General features: G+C 42.7%; 1 protein-coding gene and 1 pseudogene across 1 annotated transcript; one reads left to right on the forward strand and one right to left on the reverse strand.

Annotated features, from left to right (window-relative positions):
• The first annotated feature begins 4,234 nt into the window (after positions 1-4,234).
• On the forward strand, positions 4,235-5,055 carry LOC125355266 (annotated as a pseudogene).
• A 3,663-nt stretch (positions 5,056-8,718) lies between these two features.
• On the reverse strand, positions 8,719-14,715 carry LOC125352058 (spermatogenesis-associated protein 31D3-like). The gene is made up of 4 exons (XM_048347250.1): positions 14,666-14,715; positions 14,495-14,574; positions 13,004-13,064; positions 8,719-12,730 (listed from the first exon to the last, which is right to left on the reverse strand). The coding sequence occupies exons 1-4, from the start codon at positions 14,713-14,715 to the stop codon at positions 8,719-8,721; spliced, it is 4,203 nt and encodes a 1,400-aa protein (XP_048203207.1).
• Positions 14,716-22,846: the final 8,131 nt, after the last annotated feature.

A 22,846-nucleotide genomic window follows, 5' to 3' on the forward strand; every position in this document is an offset into this window, starting at 1 on the left:
ATGTGCTGCTGAGAAGAATGTATATTCTGTTGTTACTGGGTGGAATATTCAGTAGATGTTGGTTAAGTCTAGTTGGTCTCTGGAATTGTTTAGTTCTGTGGTTTCTTTGTTCAGTTTTTGGCGTGTTGATCTGTCCAGAGGTGACAGTGGAGTGTTAAAGTCCGCAACTATCAATGTCTTTGTGTCTATGAGTGTTTTTAGATTCAGTAGTGTTTTTTTTGATGAAGTTGGGTGCTCATGTATTTGGTGTGTAGATATTTAGGATGGTTATATATCCCTTTATTAGTATGTAGTAACCTTCTTTGTCTCTTCTTACCTTTTTTAATTTTAAGTCAATTTTGTCTAATTCTAGGATTGCAACTCCGGCCTGCTTATGGGGGCCATTTGTTTGGTAGGTTTGATTCCAGCCTTTCACTTTTAGAAGATGTTTACTTTTGCTGGATAGATGTGTCTCTTGGAGGCAGCAGAAAGATGGATCTTGATTTTTGATCCAACTTATGAGTCGATGTCATTTGATTGGAGAATTAAGACCATTAATGTTGAGAGTTAGGATTGAGAGATGATCATTTGTTCCTTTCATTATCACTATCTTGTTAAAAGCTGTGTCTTCCCATTTCTTGATCTGATATTCTGGTTTACTATTTAGGGTTCATTTCTCTGTCTGTTTGGGATCTTGATTATTTTCCCTGTATAGTACATCTTTGAGGATTTTCTGTAAAGCTGGTTTGGTAGAGATATATTGTTTCAGTTTTTCCTTACTGTGGAAGACTTTTATTTGACCTTTGGCTATGAATGAGAGTTTAGTTCAGTACACTATTCTTGGTTGGTAGTTATTTTTATTTAGGGTTTGGCATACCTCATTCCAGGCTCTCCTTGCTTTCATGGTCTCTGCTGAGAAGTCTGGGGTAATTCTGATTGCTTTTCCTTTATATGTGATTGTTTTCTTCTCCCTAACAGCTTTAAGGATTCTGTCCTTGGACTCTATTGATCCTGTTTTGATCCCAATATGGCGGTGGGATGTCCTATTCTGGTCTGGTCGGTTTGGGGTTCTAAATGCTTCTTGTATCTGTATAGGCCTATGCTTCCAGATATTTGGGAAGTTCTCGGCTAATATTCTGTTAAATAGGTTGCCTATTCCATTAACTTCTTTCTCCAGGTTTTCCTCAATACCTATTATCCTTAAATTGGGCTTCCTGATTGTGTCTTGGAGCTCCTGGAGTAATCTGTTTTGTCGATTGGATTGGTTTTGTATTGATTTTTTTTTTTTTTTTTTGGCCAGTCCTGGGCCTTGGACCTCAGGGCCTGAGCACTGTCCCTGGCTTCTCTTTGCTCAAGGCTAACACTCTGCCACTTGAGCCACAGCGCCGCTTCTGGCCGTTTTCTGTATATGTGGTGCTGGGGAATCGAACCTAGGGCCTCGTGTATCTGAGGCAGGCACTCTTGCCACTAGGCTATATCCCCAGCCCTTGTATTGATTTTTGATCTGTCTCCATAGATTCTAGGGAATCTTCAGCTCCTGTGATTCGATCCTCTGCTTCAGTTAGTCAGGACTGTAGGCTAGCTACTTGATTTCAAATCTCTTTTCCTTCTGACTGGTCTTTCCTGATGATTTCCATGTCATCTCTTAGGTCCTGCACGGACTTCTTTACTTCATTAACTTCATTAATTTGATTTTGAGTGTTGTCTCTCAAATCTTTTAGCTGGGTAGCTATCTTTTCATTTGACTCTTGAATTTCATGTATCTTTCTATTTGTCAAGGCCATGAAGTCGTCTATTACTTTATGGAAGGATTGCTGTATTGATTCAAACTTTTCATTTATCATGTTTATCAGTAGACTTTGTAGAGCATTTTGAGGGTTCTCTTCTATGTCTTGGATTGACTGCTCTGCTTCCTGCTTGTTTTGAGTGGGAGATAAGACCCCATTGTTTGCCATCTTTCTTGTGTTTCTTCTGCCCATTTGGATTGGGAGTGCCAATCTACAAGCACCTGTGAGCACCATTTAAGACCCAAAGCAGACCTTACCAAGCACTGTTGTGTAAATCTTAGAAGTTCACTATTATATACAGATACCTTGTATACCTATATATAAAATTAGATTTGGTGTTCCTAAAGAATACAATTTTGATATAACAACCAGTCCTGAGCCCTGTATTCAGTAGTTACTTATTTACTGTTACAACCCTATGAGCAATTCTTGTTCTTATATTAAGTTCTTTTAGGACTGGCTTTTTCTATGAACCCCTTTGATTCACTCGGATGAAGCAGGGATACCCTCTATCCAATAACCAGGAGTCAATGGAATCTGGAGGTTCTGGAAGTAAGTCAGGAGGGTAAGTTAGAGGTAGTAAAGAGAATAGAGTAAAATATAAGGGGAAGTTGATGGTTTTGGTTTAGTTTCAGTGTCATGGAAATGTGGAGAAGAGTAGAATCAGTAGAAAGAACAAGGTTAAAATGATAGACAATGGAGAGTTAGCAGAAAAGGGTGGAGGTGTTATTCAGAGGGAAGTAATTTTTAAAGAAAGGGAATGCAAAGAGAGAAATAAAGAAAAAATACTGAAAGGCAGATGCACAAAACAGAGAAAAATTATTTTTAAAAAATAAAAAGGAAAAAACCAGAAAAACGAACAACCAAAAAAAAAAATCTTGATAAAACAAACAGGTAAAAATGGAAAACAAAAAAAAAGACATTTAGAAGTGAAAAAATAAAAAAAAATTAATAAAAAGCTTAAAAAATGTTTGAGAAGAAAAAACATGGAGTCTTTCTTGTTTGGGCGGTCTTTCTACAGTCTCTGGTTTCCTTGGGATGGTCTGCAGTCTATTTTGCTGCTTGGCTGGTTTGACTTGCTTTCAGTTTGCAGGGGGTAGATCTGTTCTGACCCTCCTCCCCTGTTGGTGAAATCCTGGGTCTCTGTGGTTCGCACAGCTTGCAGGTAGGCCTTGGGCGTCCACTGTAGATGGGGACGTGAGCAGTCTTGGGAACCGTGGCTCCTCCGTCTCCTGTGGGGCTGCTGCCTTTAACGCCTGGCTTTGAATAGGCTGTGGACTCAGCAGGGCGAGGCACCTCTGGCCTGGTTTACCCTGCTGAGAGTTGCTCACCTGGGGGAGGCTCCTCCCTCCTGGGTGGGGCGGCCTCCTGAGTGGAGGTGGCTATGGAATTCAGCTGCCTTTAGGGCTGGGAATTGAGCTTCCTCTGTGACGGGACCATTGATCTGTCTTGGGAACTGTTTGCTCCCCCATCTGGGAGTTCCATGCCTCCAGTAGCTGCTCGCTGCTTTCGCTTTAATTTAGAAATTCTGGCGGGCAGGGCAGGGCACCTCTGGCTAAGCCTCGATTCAGGACGAGCCTCCTGCCTGGGCAGGGGGTATTCTCCTGGGTGGAACTGGCTCTCACTGATTGGTCCCTCTTGCCCTTTTCAAAGATGGCTTCTTTGTCCTTGCTTTCCCCAGGCCTGCTTTAGTTCCAGTCTGGTCTGACCCTACACCAGTGTCAAAGATGGCGCTTTTCTCTGGCGTTGGGGGAAGGGCTACCTTCCAGAAACTGCTCTGTGGGCATGAGTGAGAATGTCTTTCGTGGGGTACTCACGCTTTCTCTGCAATTTCAGCCCGTCCGTGCTCAGCCTGCAATCTGCATGTGTCTGCCGCCGTCTGGAGGATTTCTCCCTGGTCTGCACTGTGTGCTTTAGCCACGTGGAGTGCGGGTTGCTGTGCCAGGCACCAGCACTAGCATGGCAGCGGGACACCGCCTGGAGCTCAAATCTGTGTTTTCAGACCAGCAAAGTCGATTTTTCCTTCCTGGCCAGAATCCCTGTACAGTTAGAACTTACTTGGGCTGTCTTTCTAGGAGTAAAAGTTTCTATGAGGTGGGAAAACTGCGATGTTGGAGGAAGCTCAGCTAGGGCTCTGCTGCTCCTCCGACGTCTTCCCTGAAGTCCTCATTAAATATTCTTTTGATACATGGAATGAGGTATCCATCCATAATGTATGAAATGTCTTGTAAAATATTACGTACATTTATTTGATGTATGTATATCTGTGGGCTAGGCTATCTCTATCTCTATCTATCACATACATCGCATACACATATGTATATAAATATATGTAAAGAGAGGAAACCCAGCAAATGGGTTAAACATTAGTAAGAAGTGAATCTGATTAATGTATACTGTTATTTACCATTTGTTTAACTTTTTGCAAGTTTGTTTTAAATACATTTTTTTCTTGGTGGTACTAGTGTTTGATCTGAGAACCTTTTACTCAGTAAGCATGGGCTGTACCACGAGCTACACGCTTCACTTTAAGCTACTTTTTTTTTTTTTTCCAGTCGCTAGGCCTTGATGGCCTCATTGCTGGAGGTGGATCAGGAAGTGAAGCTCAAGGTTGATCATTTCAGCGAGTTTAGCACAAATGAAGTGGAAGACTTGGTGACAATTATTTTCCCAAAGAAATTGTTAGAACCTGATAGTTTAAGGAACCAATCCTAGATATCCATGACTAAACTCATCCACTTAGACATGATTCTACCTGTCCCTGACTCCATTCTTCTCACCAATATCCACAATGGTCTGGATGGTTTCACAAGAAGTGAAGGTTGGATGAATGTGAAGAGACCTTTCAAGGAACCAATGGGATGCAAAAACACAACCAGCAGCTAGTGGACATTATTGAAAGACAAACGAGGTCTGACTGCTGACCCAGAAATGTAACAGAGTTTAAATGTGGGTACAGCTCCTGATTCTCAGGGTAGACAATGGGAACAACTTTTACCTATTCAGGAAGAGACAGTTGCAAAGCTAAAAACCGTTTGAGAGTGAAGCTCTGTTTCTGGACCAGATTTCTAGATTATAAGGCCAAATTGGTTTCTAAAATAGCTAAACATCCCCACGAGGAGGACTGTCCCCTCATTGTGACAGAGTTTAATGAAAAAAAAGAATTCATCCACTTTCAGCTTATCATGTACAGAGCTGTGGAATGAGTATGTAACTCTATATGACATGATCCTAAAAAAATACCTAGATCAAATGGCCCAGAATCAGTAATGTAGATACATTGTACTGAGGCCAGGGCCAAGGGAATCTGTGAGTCTTGCCTTGGTTTGTATATTATTGTGATGGAGAAACTGGAAATAGTAATCACACCTCTGTTTTTAGAGTCTAATGAAACTCTCCTCTAGTTCTGTGATGTGATACTTTTTTTCAGGCTGGAGGAAGTTTTTATCTCCTTCTCTAATTCCCCACACCTAGCCTTCTCTAATTTCTGGAGAATTCCAGATCTTTGTGTGTGAAGGATATTAGCATGAGAATGCTTGTTTTTTCTCCCCCTCCACCCCTTCTCCTCCTTTGCCTTAAGTTTTGTGTTTTCTTCCTTTTCTTTTTATTGTCAAACTGATATACAGAGCGGTTACAGTTTCATACTTTAGGCATTGGATACATTTCTTGTACTGTTTGTTACCTCCTCCCTCATTCCCCCCTCCCCCCTCCCCCTTTCCCTTTCCTCCCATGAGTTGTTCAGTAGATTTACACTAAACAGTTTTGCAAGTATTGCTTTTGTAATCGTTTGTCTTTTTTACCATGTCTCTCGATTTTGGTATTCCCTTACAGTTTCCTAGTTCTAATACCTGTATACACGGTTTCCAGTGTACTCAGATAAGATACAGAGATAGTGAAGGTAACGACCACAGGAAGGGCATACAGAGGATTATCAATAATAGAAGCTATGGTTTCACATCGCATGTTGAAAGTAATTACAACAGTGATATAACAGTCGTTTCCATAACATGGAGTTCATTTCACTTAGCATCATCCTATGTGTTCATAAGGGTATAGCTATTGGGTTCTTGTGATCCTCTGCTGTGACTAGCCTAAACTTGTGCTAATTATTCTCTATGAGGGAGACCATAGAGTCCATGTTTCAAGGGAACCCTACTTCATTATCGGTGGGATTGTAAACTGGTTCAGCCACTCTGGAAAGCGGTATGGAGATTCCTCGGAAGGCTAAACACAGAGCTCCCCTATGACCCAGCAGCCCCACTTTTGGGCATCTACCCAAAATACCACAAACAAGAACACACTAAAGCCACCAGCACAACAATGTTCATCGCAGCACAATTTGTCATAGCAAGAATTTGGGACCAACCCAGATGCCCCTCAGTAGACGAATGGATCAGGAAAATGTGGTACATATACAAAATGGAATTTTATGTTTTGTTCCTTTTGATGATTGGTTGTTTAAAAGTTAAGGAACTAGGGGCTGGGGATATGGCCTAGTGGCAAGAGTGCCTGCCTCATATACATGAGGCCCTGGGTTCGATTCCCCAGCACCACATATACAGAAAATGGCCAGAAGTGGCACTGTGGCTCAAGTGGCAGAGTGCTAGCCTTGAGCAAAAAGAAGCCAGGGACAGTGCTCAGGCCCAGAGTCCAAGTCCCAGGACTGGCCAAAAAAAAAAAAAAAAAGTTAAGGAACTAGGATGGTGGGAGTGGGGAAGACTATCATACTTCCTGTTGGGCTGTCACTTGCTTCTGTGTGGGACATTGGGTGGTCCTTCCTGCCACCGTTTCCCTGGTGATGACCTAGGGTTTCCAATCTATATTAATCCCACCTTGAACCTGATCTAACAGGGAACTTCTAAGGCCTTCAGCTGTATCCCTAGTTCATTTTATAACTGGGATTTTCCATGTGTCTACATGTACATACACATACAGATAGGAATATGTACCCTCCTTCTCCATTACCTCACTTACCTTCTTTCCTCACCACCATTCCTTTGCTTACTGCTCCTGTCACAGCTAGCTTTTGGCAGGTGATAGTTGTCCTAGTTCTCTTCTACCCAGGCAAAAGTCCTAGTCCCATCCTTCCTCCTGATATTGTAGCCACTTAGTGCCCAGGATAAATTGAAGGAGACCCATTAGCTGAGCAGCAGAGGACTGGGGAAGGCCTTTTCCTCTGAGACAAGTTCTTTTTGACACCTGCTTGCCTTCTTCCAGAGCAAGTGAACACAGGAGTGAGGTGCTTGCCTATGTGAGGTCCAGATGGTGATGCTCTCAATGGGCTTTCCCTTTCGGGAATAGTTTTTTTGTAATATTGTGCTTCCAGGGAAAGCAGTAATTAGTGTGTGTGTGCATGCACATACACACATGTGTGTGTGTGTGTGTGTGTGTGATTATGGATGTAAAACTAGAGATCAAAACTAGAGCAAGTTGACTCCTTTGAATCTTTCAGAGGTATCACTTATTGTTACAGCTTTTTTTTATTGCCAGTCCTGGGGCTGGAACACTGTTACTGGCTTTTTCTTTTGTTTTTGCTCAAGGCTAGCACTCTGCTTGAGCCACAGCACGATGTTGGGCTTTCACTATATATGTGGTGTTGAGGAATCAAACTCAGGGCTTCATGTAAACTAGGCGAGCACTTTACCACTAGGCCATATTCCCAGCCCCTAGTGTTACAGCTTTTATGTCAACTCTTCAGCTTTTTTATTCTCCCCCCCCTTCATGAGACTTGATATCTGTGGTTAGCCTACCAGTGACTCAGTGCCTACTCATTTTTGTCTTTCAACCCTCAATCATATTTCCACCCAGGCTGCATCATTTTTGTTTCCAGTATTCTGTAGAAGAGGAGTCTAGATAGTCTCCTCCATGAATATGCTTATTAACAAACCAATTGCATTTTAGTTTGGCAGAACCCCAACCTCCCCTTTGGATTTCTTCCCCACTCCCATTATGTTTTCTCAGGGTTTTTTTTGTTGTTGTTGTTGTTTGATTGTTCTACTGCCCCTCTTTACCCTACCACCCACAGATCATAAGGTAAAATTCTTTTATAATGTCAAAAATTATTAATATAGGTATTTTGACCTCTTAAAAAAAGGTCAAGCAGTGCACTGGGTACCGGTGGTTCATACTTGTAATCCTAGTGACTCAGGAGGCTGAGATCTGAAGACCATAGTTTGAAGCCAGTCTGGGCATGAAAGTCCGAGACTTTATTCTTCTTATTTTTTGTTTGTCATGGGGCTTGAACTCAGGGCCTGGGTGATGTCCTTGAGATTTTTCGCTCAAGCCTAGTGCTCTACCACTTTGAACCACAGCTCCACTACTGGTTTTCTGGTGGTTAATTGGAGATAAGAGTCTTACAAGATTTTCCTGCCTGGGCTGGCTTTGTACTATGATCCTCAGATCTGAGCTTCCTGAGTAGGATTACAGGAGTGAGTCCCTAGTGCCTTGCTCCATGAGACTCTTATCTCTAATAAACTACCAAAAAAGCCAGAAGTGGAGCTGTGGCTCTAATGGTAGAACGTTAGCCTTGAGGAAAAGCAGCTCCGGGACAATGCCTAGGTCCTGAGTTCAAGCCCCATGACTAACACACACACACACACACACACACACACACACACACAGGACACACATACACAAGTTGTTCTGAAACATATGCTTGCCTTTAATCCCTTATACAGCTATGCTAGTTCTTCCCTACTATTTTGGAGGATGGAAAGCAATCAATGAGGGTGAGATCTTCCAGTTGTCATACAGTGTCATTATGGCTTTATCAGGTAGGAAAGGGAATCAACTCATCTTGTAAAAGACAGCAGAAAAAAATCGGTAAGAACTTCCTATGCCTAAGTACCAACCGTGTGTTATGCAAAACTCATATGCACAAAACAGTACACAAAAGGCAGAACTACTGTCAGAATATTTATTGCAGGTGAAAACAAGGCAATGTGTTGAAGGTTTATTGGGGGAAAAGGAATGAATTATTTTGAGAGAGGAAACTTTTGTCCCTGGGAATGATGAAGATTCTCTCTTTCAGTAAGGAAACATTTTCCAACACACCACCATTAGGAATGATAGGGGCAGCCAGAGGCACCTGATGCACTTGATGCGTGCAGATGGGTCTGCTGTGGAGCACTGGCTCCATGTGTGCCGTGGCTGTGGGATGTCTGTGGTCAGCAAACAGCACAACTTTTGTTGGCTTTCCATGCCAGGCTGTGCCCTGTCTATTCTTCTCAAGGTAATTCTGGCCAGGACAAGCAGCTTCTTGCATCCTGGACTTGACATATAACACTCCAGAGCAGGAAGCTTTGTAGCTGAGGTTCTGGCCCTGGATACAATCTGTTTTGGTCTGCAGATTCTGTTGAGTCTTTCCAGACTTCATGGGAGACAAAGGGGGTCCTTGAGGGCATGTGACATCTACTCCATGCCTCTGCCCTTGTTTTTCCACTGGGACTTTCCCAGTGTTTTTGGTGACTTTCTGATTTTCAGTGTTCCCAGGAAAAGCAGCTCTCCCTTTACCTAGGCTCCTGGCCTGCATAGATGATCGTGGAAAACTGCCCTTTCCCAGGGAACTTTCTTGTCCTTTGCCATTTTTAACCATACTAAGCCACTGAAAAAATTGTTTGACATGATTTCTGAGACGGTTTTCACAAGGAGGCTGTCCCTTCTGTGACAGCAGATGGGAGGATTTGCTCCCAGCCATGTTCTTTAATGTTTTATCTTGAGGATCGTGGCTCCTCTTTCTGGGTTGGGATGCAGGGAGTGCTGCATCCCCTTTACCAAGCTCCCCTGATTTTGGTGCTGAAGGGCTCACACCCTTGTTGCCACAAGGCAACAAGGGCTCCTGTCCCTGCTCCCTGCTGACCTTTGTCTTGTCCAGTCGGGCATACAGCCCATGGGAAGCTGCCATGTCCACACTGGAGACACCAGAGTTAGGAGTAAGTAAGTTATCTGACCTCAGAGGCAGGTCATCTTGAAGACCCTGGGCCTTTCCTGTCCTTTTGCTCTCCAGTTTCAATTTCAACTCATCAAAAAGTTGACATTTTAAGTCTGATAATTCGGGATTATGGAGACCTGATGTTCCCATTAAGGGACTTTGAGTAGTCAGTGTGTCTGCTTTAAAGTCTACTTTACTGGTATCTGTATGTGTCACTAGGGAGCTCTTGCACTTGCTGATTTTTAAGGTGGTACTAGCTTGTGATTTAAGATAACAGAGGTCCTCCATCTTAGATATCTCCCTGGATTTTCCTGTGGTAGACATGGAATTATGCCTCAACCTCTCACTTTTTTCCTGAGGCTGTTTTACACTTTTGTCAGAAATTTTTCTCTTACCCAGTGGCTCAGATAGAGCTTCAGCTGGGCTTGTGTGTAGTTTGGGACTATGACTAGTGGAGGCTACAGGCTGTTCCAGACTGGCCTTGTTGGTGATACTTTGTGTCTGACAAAGCAAATGACAATTTCTATCCTTCATTTTGTGAAGATCTACATATTCATGATTCATATTAGGGAGTGATTGTCTCTGGGATCCCTGCCCTTCCCTGCTCACAGAAGAGGCAGCAAGATCAGGACAGTCCATGATGAAGGGTGAATTTGTTGTTCTTATCTTCTCATCACTATGAGAATTTTCTCTAAAGGGCTGAGACACACTAAATTTAGAATCTACCCCAGAAATGGATGGGGAGGGAAGTTTAAAGTTGGTACACGCCTGAGATGGACTTTCTTTCTCATTAGCAATTTCTATGGATTCCTGGACTTTCTGGAGAAGGCCATGCATCATCTTCATATGGAAAAACTTAATACGATCTGCCAAAATATTTTGCTTGCAGGAATCATGGAAGGAAATATCGTGGGGTGTGTTCAAGCTGTTCTCCCTCCCCATCAATGGTTCCAGTGCTCTCTGTTTCATTTGGCTAGGGGATTTTTCATGTGTGGACAAGTGCATGTTGTTGGAATGATGTGAACCAGGGGTGTGACCTTCACTGATTTCTGCAAACTTCTTGTCCCAGTGTCTTTCCAGGGCATCTTTGAGTTGTTTCTGACTCAGCGAGGTACTTAAATTATTTCTTGACACACTCCCTGTAGAACTTTCTGGGCTCGACTCAGAGTCCGATCCTGAACTACTATGTGAAACCCCCTCTGAGTCACTGGACAGATCGTCTGTGGAGCCAGTCTCTGCACTGTGTCCCTGTTTCTTCCCCACTTCCTCCTCTAGCAGAGGTATCTCTGAGCTCTTCTCATCAGAATTTTCTGGTTGGCTGGATTCAAAGTTTGGATTTTTGCTTCCCTCACGTTTCACGGAGGAAATCTCTGAGAGTCCCTGACTGCTCTTAGACTCAGAGCTCTGGGGCATTTCTATCCTAGGACTTATCAGTGACAGGGACTCCTGGATCCTGCGGGGCAGGCCCCAGTGGTGCTGGATGAGCCTCTTTCGAAGATGATGCTCTAGCTTTTGCCGCAGCTCACTGGTGAGGGGGAAATCACCAAGAAGGATGGAGATCGTAACATTGGCCTTGGAGTACTGTCTGACCAATGGAAGTTTTGGAGCTGGTGGACAAAAATCATCCTGAGATCTCTGGACCACAGAAGGTAAACCCCATACAATCTCCTGCTTTTTCTTCAATATATTATTTTCTAGGAGATGAGTTTCAGATGGTATGAGAAGCTGTGCCTCACTCTGTGGTCCATAAAAACAAACTCCACAGGTCCTAACCTGGGGTATGAGAGAAGGTGGCAGTACTAGGAGTGGAGATTGAAGCTGGGTCTGGGCTCCTAGAAGATCTTGGCACAAGGTTTCAGGCAAGACTTGAGATTGGATCTCAGATAATGGCAGAGGTTTAGGATTAGAGATGATGGGGGATTCATGGGCTGTGGAGACATTGGAGATTATATTGAAGCAGACAAGTTTCAAGTTACAGTCACCTAAGGCAGGGGCAGTAGGGCTCAGGGACTCACTGTGTAGAGATGGGAGCCCCCAGAAGTGCTTGGTAGATGATTTTTCCTGAGAATGGTCCTCATAGGGATGTGGAACTGGGGCCTGCATATACTTGTGCAGCTCCCCTTGCTTGCCTTTGGAGATTCCAAATGGAAGGGAAACTGTCAAGTCCTGCTGCTCAGCAACAGACTCTAACACTTTCCCTACAGAATTCAGTAGCATATCTTGTTTTGAAAAGGAAGCAGTTTTGTTTTCCTTTTCTTTCCACATCAAGAACCCTTCTTTCTTCTTAATTTGTGTCTCCAGGAATTCAAGAACATCAAGTCTAACAAATGAGAGGTTACAAGGCTCTACATAGTAGGTTGCAGTGACACCTCCTGTGGGGGCCTCAGAAGAATGAAGGTCAAGGAAATCCTGCTTGGCTTCACATTCTACCAAATTGGAAGGGACTGTGTTGTTTACAATAGGCTGCCTGCAGGAGAATCCTGACATTGCCAAGCTGGAAGACTTAACGCCTCTAGTTGTTGGGTCATAAGTGGACAACCTATCAGGACTGTCCACAGTAGACAAAGGGGAGTTTTGTTGGAGAACAAGTTCTCTTCCTTGAGTATGATGTGCTAGGGGAGGAGGAATTATGGCAAGTTGTTCAGCTGGTGATGGGTCCACTGGGAATTTGATATCCAAAGGAGAAATTGGTTCTGATGGCCCAGAACCATCAAGTGATGGGAGTGAATTTAAGTCCTTCAAGGGAGTGTCTTGGTTTGGTGAGAGTACAGAGAAGGTGGATGAAGAAAGTTCAGGTGTGGGGGCTTGAATTGGTTGTTGTGGAGGAACTGCTGAAAGAGCAGTGGTTGGAGATGATGACTTTTTCATGGGAGCTGTGGAAGCTAACAGGGGTAGAGCGCATGTAACTTCCTTCAGGTATGCCTGAGAAAGCAGATGACTGACCTCAGCAGTTGTTCTGTTGCATACCTCACAGAAGGGATCTGGACAGAGCAGTTGCCGAAAGGAGGTAGTATCATGTGGTAAGTTCAGGGGGCTGCAGGAGATAGAAGGTACAAAACTATGACTAGCACAAGGAAGAGAGGGCCTACTGGCTCAGTGGTTGTTGGGATGCCTGCTACTTTCTTTATGTTCTCTAACATCCATGCGCTCTCAACACAGTCTAGAGCTTCTCTCCAGAACCTTTCTTCACATGCTTTTTCTGTGGCTATCCCTCCCATGACTGGGACTGGCAGCCCTTCATCCCCAGGATACCGTGTTTAAAATACATTTTACTTAAAAATGGACCAGGATAATAAATAATAATCACCTTTTCAGAATAGAAAGAAGCTTCCTCCCCTCCTCTGCTTCTTCCCGGTGACTTCTCCGACCTGGCCAGGACAATGGGTTACACATGATAAATGTAGGAACATCACTGTCCCTCTATGGGAAACACTTAGGATATAAATGCTAAAGGCCCAAATTATGAATAGACAAAGTCAAATGACCAGTTTCATTTATTAAGAAGGTTCATATGAAAGTGGCATCATTTATAAAATACCTTCTTCTGCATCATCCCATGTGAGACCTAAACCCACCAATTGAAGCTGTGAAGTCAATGAGCACCCAGTAGTAAAGCGCTACACAATGCTTGGACACTGAAGTTAGGACTTGATGTCTCACCTGGCCCCCTAATGAGCAGAACCCACTGCCTGGGTCTATCATTGCCTCAAGCTCATGATTGGCAGAGCATGGGCTCTGAGATGCATTTTGGGTCTCTGAGCCTCTCCTCTAAGGGCTCGTTTTCTGAGAGAAACCGAGTCTAGTAGCTGATATCCTCAGAAACTGTGGATGGGACAAGATAATAATCTTGGTGAGATCAAATCAGATAGGAAGAAACATACCTCTAAATGCTCCTCTCCTCTTCCTTGTAATTCTTCCCTGTCATTGAGAGCAAAAAAAAAAAAAAAAGAATGAGGTTCTGGGACTTATTTCTATTGCTCCTGTTTGTAGCAAGTTCTGATAATCATTATCTAATAATAAGATGTCTATACATTAAATTCAGATTTTATTCTTCCTTTTATTAGCCTTTAAAGGTAATCAAGTAGTCTCAGTTTTTCTTCTTGGAAGAATTTAAAGAAGTTCCACACTGAGGTTCCCAGTTAGAGGTCCTCTGCCAGAGGAGGGCATAGAATCTGCAGCCAGCAGCCACAGGTGTGTTTCCTCGGAGGACTCTGTACTGTGAACAGATGCTAGGCTCTGCTCAGGGGACCTCAGAGGTCAGCACTGCTCTCATGACCATCCCAACAGGAAGAAGAGCGTGGTGATGGGGCACCTGACTGGAGATCAAGTGTCAGGAGCCAGTGTTCTTCTGAACACTAAACCAATTAGAACCACAGTGTCACTGTGAGATCTCTTTCTCTAAGATCCTCTAACAGAGAGGTGGTCTGTGGACTTCAGATGGAGTCTTCCATGAACTCCTCCCCTGCCAGGCGCCGTGCCCTCTAACATGAATGCTTTGTCTTTTCACATTTTCTGTTAGATGTCTCTGTGAGACAGACTGACTCATTCATTCAGTGATGTGAGAACAGAGATGAAAACTCTAACAAACAAGCTCTCTTGGGGATTCTCCTGTACTTCCTTACCTCTTGGATGTATTTCTTTTTCTGGAGTTTTGGTGATTGTGGTTTCAACAACCAGTAGCACAGACACACGAGTAGCAACCCCAGGGCACTTAGAAAGATGAACCTGGGGTGTACCTTTAAAAGAGGTGAGCCAGAACTCAGCCATGGCTCAATATGACTATTCAGAAAAGAGAAACCATTCTCCATGGTCTGGATCTTATGGCTGCCTGCAGCAACTGGGCTCTGAAAGTGCAGGGGCTCATCCGTAACCACTGGCCTGCATCATAGTGCAAAGAAGAGTCACAGAAGGTTTCTGGGGGTGGGGGAGGGGCAGTCTGAAGAGGGCTTGTCCACAGCTCCGCCCTCACTTGCCAGGCCAGTAGTGCTCCCTGTCCACACTGTCACACTGTTGCACCATTTCCCACTCAGGTTGTGTATTTCCTGGTGTTGTGTATTTACCCAGGGAACTTTCCTATTTGTTCATCTATGACCAAGTTATTACCTGAGCCCTTTTTACTCTTTGTGGTCTTGACTTTCACTCCACATATCCACCGCCTTGAAAGTCTGACATACTGCTTGAAAATTTTGCTTTTATTTAGACATTTGCATTCTCAGGAGGAATGTCTGAGATCTATCTCTTCTAGAGAATATTTTATTCTTCTCTAGAACTATTCTAGAGAATATTCTTTTACACTTCTATTTAATTTTGAGAATACTGACTATAAATTTTGTTTCTTTTAGCCTGTACTGTCTTCAGGTGGATTAACATAATCCTAGTAATTCATTTTTTTAGTATTTGAAAAAACAAAATAAGTATAAATACTTCAACTTATTTTATTGATCATATTATAGCACTTATTTTCAATAATTTAAAACTAAATGTAAATTATTTTCAATAACAAACTGTAATGACTTTTACACACACAAACACACGTCCTTTGACAAAGATAGCTAGTGTTTTCAAATCAGAATCAATTTCCTCCTTTTATTTCAATTTTTTACCCATTTTTTGATCCTGTGTCTCCTAACACTTCCTAAAAACGTGAATAGTCCCCAATCCAGCAATTTTGTAGCAGTTATGTCACTCCCACAAATCTGTAACTTGGGAGGGGTTACAGCATGCTAGTTTGCATCTGGAATATCTCCCAAAGTCTTATTCTCCAGGATAATGCTATTGTGAAGTGTTGGAATCTGTAAGAAGTCAGACATTGGGGAAGGCCTTCCAGTAATTGGGAACTTAGCTTGAAAAGAGAAAGTGGGACCCTGCTCCTTCCTATATAGGTAGCTCTTTCACTTTCTGAAGGCATGAGGCCAGGAGTTGGCTCTGCCACATGTTCCCACCAGGATATACTCACTTTCCACAGGCTCAAAAGGATCAAAGCCAACCAACCATAGACTGAATCCTCTATAGCTGTGGGCCAAAATAAACCTAATTCTTTATGCAGCTGATTGTCTCAGGGATGTTGGTACATGAATGGGAAGCTGATAACACATAGCATAAGAGACAAATGCCCTCAGTGACTGGTGGCAGGAGATGGCCTAGAAGTGTCAGAAATTTGGGAAGACCCTAAGCTGGAGCATTGTCCTTATTAAATATGATATTTTCCTAAGAGTGACTTGTCATGAAAAAAAGATTGAGACATGTTGTGTAATCATCCTGCTAAAGTCCAAAAATCCACCATCATGTGTGATTCAAGCATTTCTTCTCAGTTTAAATAAACTCAAAATCCTGCACCACACCCCCATCCCTTTTCTACACATTTTTTTTCTTAAGCTCTTACCCTATATGAACTTTCCTCTGATTGTCTCTTTGTATACCATGTTTTTCATAAAATTCGAAGCCCTTCCTTTGTTGTCATGGCCCAGAACTCTTACTTGATCTCCTGTGATGGAGTAAGAGGGGCTCCAAGCCAGACTGTCTCCTGTCAATTACACAGGAGCAAATGCCTGCCTTGAGGACAAGGACCCTCTTCTCTTTGATGTGCAATCTCAGCCAGGATTTCATTTAGCAAATGATTACATTGGAGCCCAGAGTCATAGACTTTGCTCTTGAGCTCATGGAAAGGCTGTAGAGAGCAATCCCTCATGGGTCACAGGCTGCACACATGCACAGGAGAGTCCACCACCACTTGGCATTGCTTAGTTGCCAGGCAACGTGTGAATCAGCCAGAGCCAGCGGTCAGAGCTGCTAAAACACAGCATGCTCTTAGCAAGGCTTCCCTGCATGTATGCACTGTTTTCTCTATGAATGAGCAGTCTTTGGGAACAGGGCCAAAGAACAGTTGTCCTTTTCATATGTGTGCCTAGATCGAAACCTACCAGAGGAGTCAATGAACAGGTTTTCCTCAGAATGTTAACATGGGTCCTGGTAGACGCTCCTTCAAAAGTTTAAAGGAGGGGCTGGGGATATGGCCTAGTGGCAAGAGTGCTTGCCTCGTATACATGAGGCCCTGGGTTCAATTCCCCAGCACCACATATGCAGAAAATGGCCAGAAGTGGCGCTGTGGCTCAAGTGGCAGAGTGCTAGCCTTGAGCAAAAAGAAGCCAGGGAACGGTGCTCAGGCCCTGAGTCCAAGCCCCAGGACTGGCCAAAAAAAAAAAAAAGTTTAAAGGAAGTTAACTAAAACCACATTGATTTTGAGTAACACCACCAATAAACTCCCTTGATAGCAACAGCTACCTAGGACTTACCCTTCCTACATTAACATCAACTGTGCACAATGTACTTACAAAGCTCCATACTCCCAATAATCTCAACGGACTTTCACAAAGGTGGTCCATACAAGGTAATCAAGGCAGGTATTGTGACCATTTTCTTAGTGAGAAAAAAAATGATAGCTCAGACATGGTAAATAAATCACTTGTGAAATGACACAGTCACTAGCAAAGCCTTGACTAATAAATCCCCAGGATCTCAGTGCATCCACTTGAAACAATGTTAGTGATTCCTTAATAATAAATACATCCTAATCCTAAACAATTGAGGAGCTAAGATTGATACTTGTCTGTCTTTTTTCACTTAGTGTGACATTTTTAGGAATCAGCAGGAATGTATCATGTTTAACAGTTGAGAGTACTAAGGTCTTTATGTTTTCAAGGTTTGATTCTTAATAACTCAGAAAAGGATGTGGCTAGAGGAGGCATAACACAGGCAGAGTGAACACAAGCAAACCTATAAAATTTCTGAGGGTATGTGCCTAGCCACACTAAGCACAGAAAATGTGCTTGAGGATGAGTAACAGAAAAAAAAATCCTGAAAGAGGCCCATTTTTTAAAAAAGAAGTTTCTTGTGTGGCACACAGAAGGCTACTAAGAAACTGGTGTATGAAAAAAGAACAAGAAAGCTTACCTATTTTTGCCTTTTCCTATAAATTAGGGGAAGGATACATGAGTTCATTTATAATTCATTTGTGTATGTGTGTGTACCAGATCTGGGCTTCAACTCAGGACCTGGGCACTGTCCCTTAGGTTTTTTGCTTAAGGATGGTGCTCTACCACTTGAGCCACAGTTCCATTTCTGGCTTTTGTTGGATAATTGGAGAAATAGAGCCTCACAGACTTTTTTGCCTAGGTCAGCTTCAAACTGTGATCCTTAGATCTTAGCCTACCAAGTAATTAACGATTGCAGGCATGAGCCACCAGCATCCGTATCTCCATTACTCTTTTGGGACCAGGAACCCAACATATTTTATCCACCTTTGCTCTACATCATGAAAAGAAGAGTGTAATTCTAATTGTGTGTGTGTGTGTGTATGTGTGAGAGATGGGGTTGCATTGTGGTCCAGGCTGGCTTTTCTTCAACCCTGTGATCCTCTTGTCTCAGGCTCAGAAATGCTGTGGTTACAGGTATGTGGCACCATGTGATTCCATCTCCCCCCCCCCCCCCATTTACAACTGTGAAAATACATTGTATAAAGACACTCTGACAGCTTGTGGTGGAACTAAAAATTTAGCCCATGATGGTTTGCCTGATTTACACATCATTTCAGCATGCCACCACATGCAGAAAGGTGAAACAGATGTCAGGGGATGAAGCCATACTCTTTTCAAGGGGAAAAATTTGGTTGTAACAATTGTGTTCTTCTTCAGTTAGTAAAAAATTGTGCATTTGGTGTGGCATGCTAGGGAAGAAATAAGAGCAGAAAAGTACACACCTCTACACTTCCACATTGTTAGGAGCTGGGATAATAAGGAGACTCTCCATCAGCCATTCCCTTCTTATGCCTGCATCATGGGCTGGAAGTGCTTTTACGTTGGTTCTTTAAACTGCGAAGGTATCATGCAAGCACCAGAAATAGAAGAATAGCTTCAGAAACAGAACAGTGGGTTCTGCTGTATTGGGAGGAAGAGTGTTTGCTGTGGAATAGATTCCATTAAAAAGACTCTATTGCTCCCTAACTTATCTTCCTAGAATCTGTTTTATGTTCTAATGATTCACCACCTCACATATTGGCTTTGAGGAAGCCCTCTAGTTCCAGGTTCTTGCTCAAGGACTGTTCTGTGATCCAACCCTTAATGTAAGGTAGTTGTATTTCTGTCTTTGATTCTTGAATTCTGTTATCATTTGTCTTCCTTCTTTCTGTCAGTCTCTCTGAATGCTGCCTCTGAATGCTGCTGATTTCAGTACTAATGATCCTCTTTTTGTCTTTGTCATTTATGATCTCTGCTTTGTATTACAAGACAAGGGATTGTCCCTTTTCCCTGAAAAACCCTATTGTGAAAATAGCATGATACCTTCAGAAATAATTTGTCAAAGTGCACAAGTACAAACACATAAATACATTGGACAAAATGCATAAAGTTCATTTATTATTTTATGATACCTTCAGAAATCATTTGTCAAAGTGCACAAGTACAAACACATAAATACATTGCACAAAATGCATAAATTTCATTTATTATTTTTAATATCTTTTTTATTAATTAAATTTTGTTGACAAGGTGTTGTGCAAAAGGGGTACAGTTACATAATAGGGCAGTGAGTACATTTCTTGTGATATCTTACACCCTTTTTTTTTTACCTTCCTTAGATCATATAGACATATATATAATACCCAGTGTACCAAAAATATATACAGTAGCCACATGGCATATGCCAAAGGAAATTCACCTAGAACTTTAAATATAACGTCAACAATAGAGTTTGCTTATCCTTGTCTTATATGATCACACATACATAGCTTTTGAGCTATTGTGATCCACTGAGAGGTCTATTTTAGACCTTTTTATGTTTAGTAGTTGTTTGGTTTTAGATACATTTATTATTATTTAGCATTGGCATTGTACATATGACATTAATTATCCCTTAAAACCACCTAGTAGTATTTTCTCAGGAGATTTCTTGTTGAGCATTAGGTCAAATGCATCCAAAAAGCATCGGTTTTGGGTGAAGGAATGAGAAGCATAAAAGCCATACTCCCTGACTTCCTGACTCACCTGTTCTAAGGTTACTCAGTACAATTCTTAGGTGTTTGAGCACCATGTTCACCCCATGGTCATCTGAGCACACAGCTTTGCATTCCCATCATTCTTCTTTGGGCTGCGCCACTGACCCTTGGGGAGAAAGGCAGGACTGGACAGTTGAGGGAGGGACAGAAAATGATGGCCTTGCAACCACTTCCATTTGGCCAGTTATATAGGCTACATACCTGAGCGTCACAGTTGCCACCCAAGGAGCATGTGCAGATCAAATGCTAAGCAAGTAGTTGACGCCACATGGCTGCTCCCAGACAAGGCCTTTCTGTCCAAATATGAAGGCCAAAGGTTAAGAAAAAGCACTAGGAAGACTTGTCACATATATTCCCCTCCACTCAAAAACATCCAACCCCCCAAAGAATGTAAAACTTCTTTTTAAAATAATGAATGCTATGGTGGTATCTGGTGGCTAATGCCTATAATCTCAGTGACTCAGGAGGCTGAGATCTGAGGACCGCAGTTTGAAGCCAGCCTGGGCAGGAAAAGCTGTGAGACTCCAATTAACCACGTAAAAACCACAAATGGAGCTGCTACTTTTTAAAGGGTGTTTTTTTTTTTTTTTTTTTTTTTTGCCAGTCCTGGGGCTTGGACTCAGGGCCTGAGCACTGTCCCTGGGTTCTTTTTGCTCAAGGCCAGCACTCTGCCACTTGAGCCACAGCGCCACTTCTGGCCATTTTCTGTATATGTGGTGCTGGGGAATTGAACCCAGGGCCTCATGTATACGAGGCAAGCACTCTTGCCACTAGGCTATAATCCCCAGCCCGAGCTGCTACTTTTGAGCAAAAAAAAAAAAATCTTAAGGACAGCACCCAGGTCCAGAGTTTAAGTACCATGAACAACAAAAAATAAAATAAGGAATTCTAAAAGTACTCAAACCAATAAGAAAAGTCATTGTAATACTGTCAGTAAAGCTCCCTTTTAGCCTGACAGTTCTGATGGAGAAGTCACCAATCCAGATTGGACAGCTAATACCAGAGAGGGTAGGTGGCCCTTCCCAGTGTCCTAGGTGGACACAGAAGTTGGCAATGGGGTTGAAGGATCAAGGAAACTCAGGTGATTGTGGAAGGAGGAGTTGAGGAGGACACTGCTGGTGGAGGAAGAGGCTACAGGAAGGAGCATCTAGCTTAGACTCCTCTTCCTGGGTCACTTAACTCACAAGCTCCAGAGCCTTACTTGGGCTCCAGGGAAGGAAAACCGGAATGGCTTTCCATCCCAAGAATATGCAAATTTGCCCGATGGTCAGAATCACTCTAGTTAGAAACCCAGGGCCACTACAAATCAAAATAGTCTCAAAATAGCCTCCCAAATCAAAATAGGCTCTGACCAGAAAATCTGGATTTAACAAGGGATTCTTTATGGGTCCTGGAGGTTCCTTTATAGGCCCTGAAGGTTCTGTATAGGCCCTGTGTCCACTTATTTGTTTTACTCAGCTCCACAATGCAACTGGCAGCTATCACCAGGAAACAGGAGCCATACTCTGCTGTCCTATTTCCTTCCCAGTAGCTGAGGGAGTAGGATGGGTGGCATTTATGGTGGAAATGTGGTGCCCATTCAGTTCCTTGGGAGTGTCCGTGCTATTTGACAGTATCCCTCTTGGAGGCAGCCTTGTCTTTTGTTCCAAATCATTCCAGAGGAGTAGCCCTTGATAGTCAAGTTACTTTTTCTTTAAATTTTGTTTTATTTTCAAAGTGATGTACAGAGGGGTTACCGTTTCATATGCTAAGCTTGGGTATATTTCTTTTTTTTAATTTTTATTGTCAAACTGATGTCAGAGAGGTTACAGTTTCATACGTTAGGCATTGGATACATTTCTTGTACTGTTTGTTACCTCCCCTTCCTCCTCCCCCTTTCCCTTTCCCCCCATGAGGTGTTCAGTTCACTTATACCAAACAGTTTTGCAAGTATTGCTTTTGTAGTTGTTTGTCTTTTTTTACCCTGTGTCTCTCAATTTTGGTATTCCCTTTCAATTTCCTAGTTCTAATACCAGTATACACGGTTTCCAATATACTCAGATAAGATTACAGAGATAGTGTATATACAATCACAGGAAGGTGATACAAGAACATCATCAATAATAGAAGCTACAGATACACATGGGACGTTGAAAGTGGTTACAACTGTGATATAACAATCGTTTCCATAACATGGAGTTCATTTCACTTAGCATCATCTTATGTGTTCATAAGGGTACAGCTATTGGGCTCTTGTGACCCTCTGCTATGACTTCCCTAAAGCTGTACTAATTATTCCCAATAAGGGAGACCATAGAGTCCGTTTCTTTGGGTCTGGCTCACTTCACTTAGTATAATTTTTTCCAAGTCCTTCCATTTCCTTACAAATGGGGCAATGTCATTCTTTCTGATAGAGGCATAAAATTCCATTGTGTATATGTACCACATTTTCCTGATCCATTCGTTTACTGAGGGGCATCTGGGTTGGTTCCAGATTCTAGCTATGACAAATTGTGCTGCGATGAACATTGTTGTACTGGTGGCTTTACTGTGATTTTGTTTGTGGTCTTTTGGATAGATACCCAAAAGTGGGGCTGCTGGGTCATAGGGGAGTTCTATATTTAGCCTTCTGAGGAATCTCCATACTGCTTGCCAGAGTGGCTGAACCAATTTACATTCCCACCAACAATGAAGTAGGGTTCGCCTTGGGTATATTTCTTGTACTGTTTGTTACCTCCTCCCTCATTCCCCCCTCCCCCTCCCCCTTTTCCTCTTCCCTCATGAGTTGTTCAGTTGGTTTACACCAAATGGTTTTGCAAGTATTGCTTTTGGAGTCATTTGTCTTTTTATCCTTTGTCTCTCGATTTTGATATTCCCTTTCACTTCCGGTAATCAACGAGGAGGATGAAGCAGGAGGATCACGAGTTCAGGTTACTTTTGTCTCACCTGATTAGTATAACCATGTCCTGAAAGTGGAATTGTATGGCAATAGAAATGACTCTTCAGGGGGAATAGATCAGTAGTATAGCCAGCTTTACATGAAAGCAGTTCTTAGTCCTAACAACTTCTTCACAGTTAAGGTTCAGGATAAAGAACCCACTCTTGGAAAGCAACACTGTTTTT

Source organism: Perognathus longimembris, chromosome 1 (assembly GCF_023159225.1).
Source record: "Perognathus longimembris pacificus isolate PPM17 chromosome 1, ASM2315922v1, whole genome shotgun sequence".
NCBI lineage: Eukaryota > Metazoa > Chordata > Mammalia > Rodentia > Heteromyidae > Perognathus > Perognathus longimembris.

What these genes read in the sequence shown, in the direction of transcription:
- LOC125352058 (XM_048347250.1), bottom strand. Translation starts at nt 14,715, where the DNA reads ATGGTGCAACAGTGTGACAGTGTGGACAGGGAGCACTACTGGCCTGGC. An exon ending in GAGCACTACTGGCCTGGCAA is followed by an intron (nt 14,575 to 14,665) that starts GTGAGGGCGGAG and finishes ACTATGATGCAG; the next exon opens with GCCAGTGGTTACGGATGAGC. An exon ending in CTTCTTTCTATTCTGAAAAG is followed by an intron (nt 12,731 to 13,003) that starts GTGATTATTATT and finishes TATCTCCTGCAG; the next exon opens with CCCCCTGAACTTACCACATG.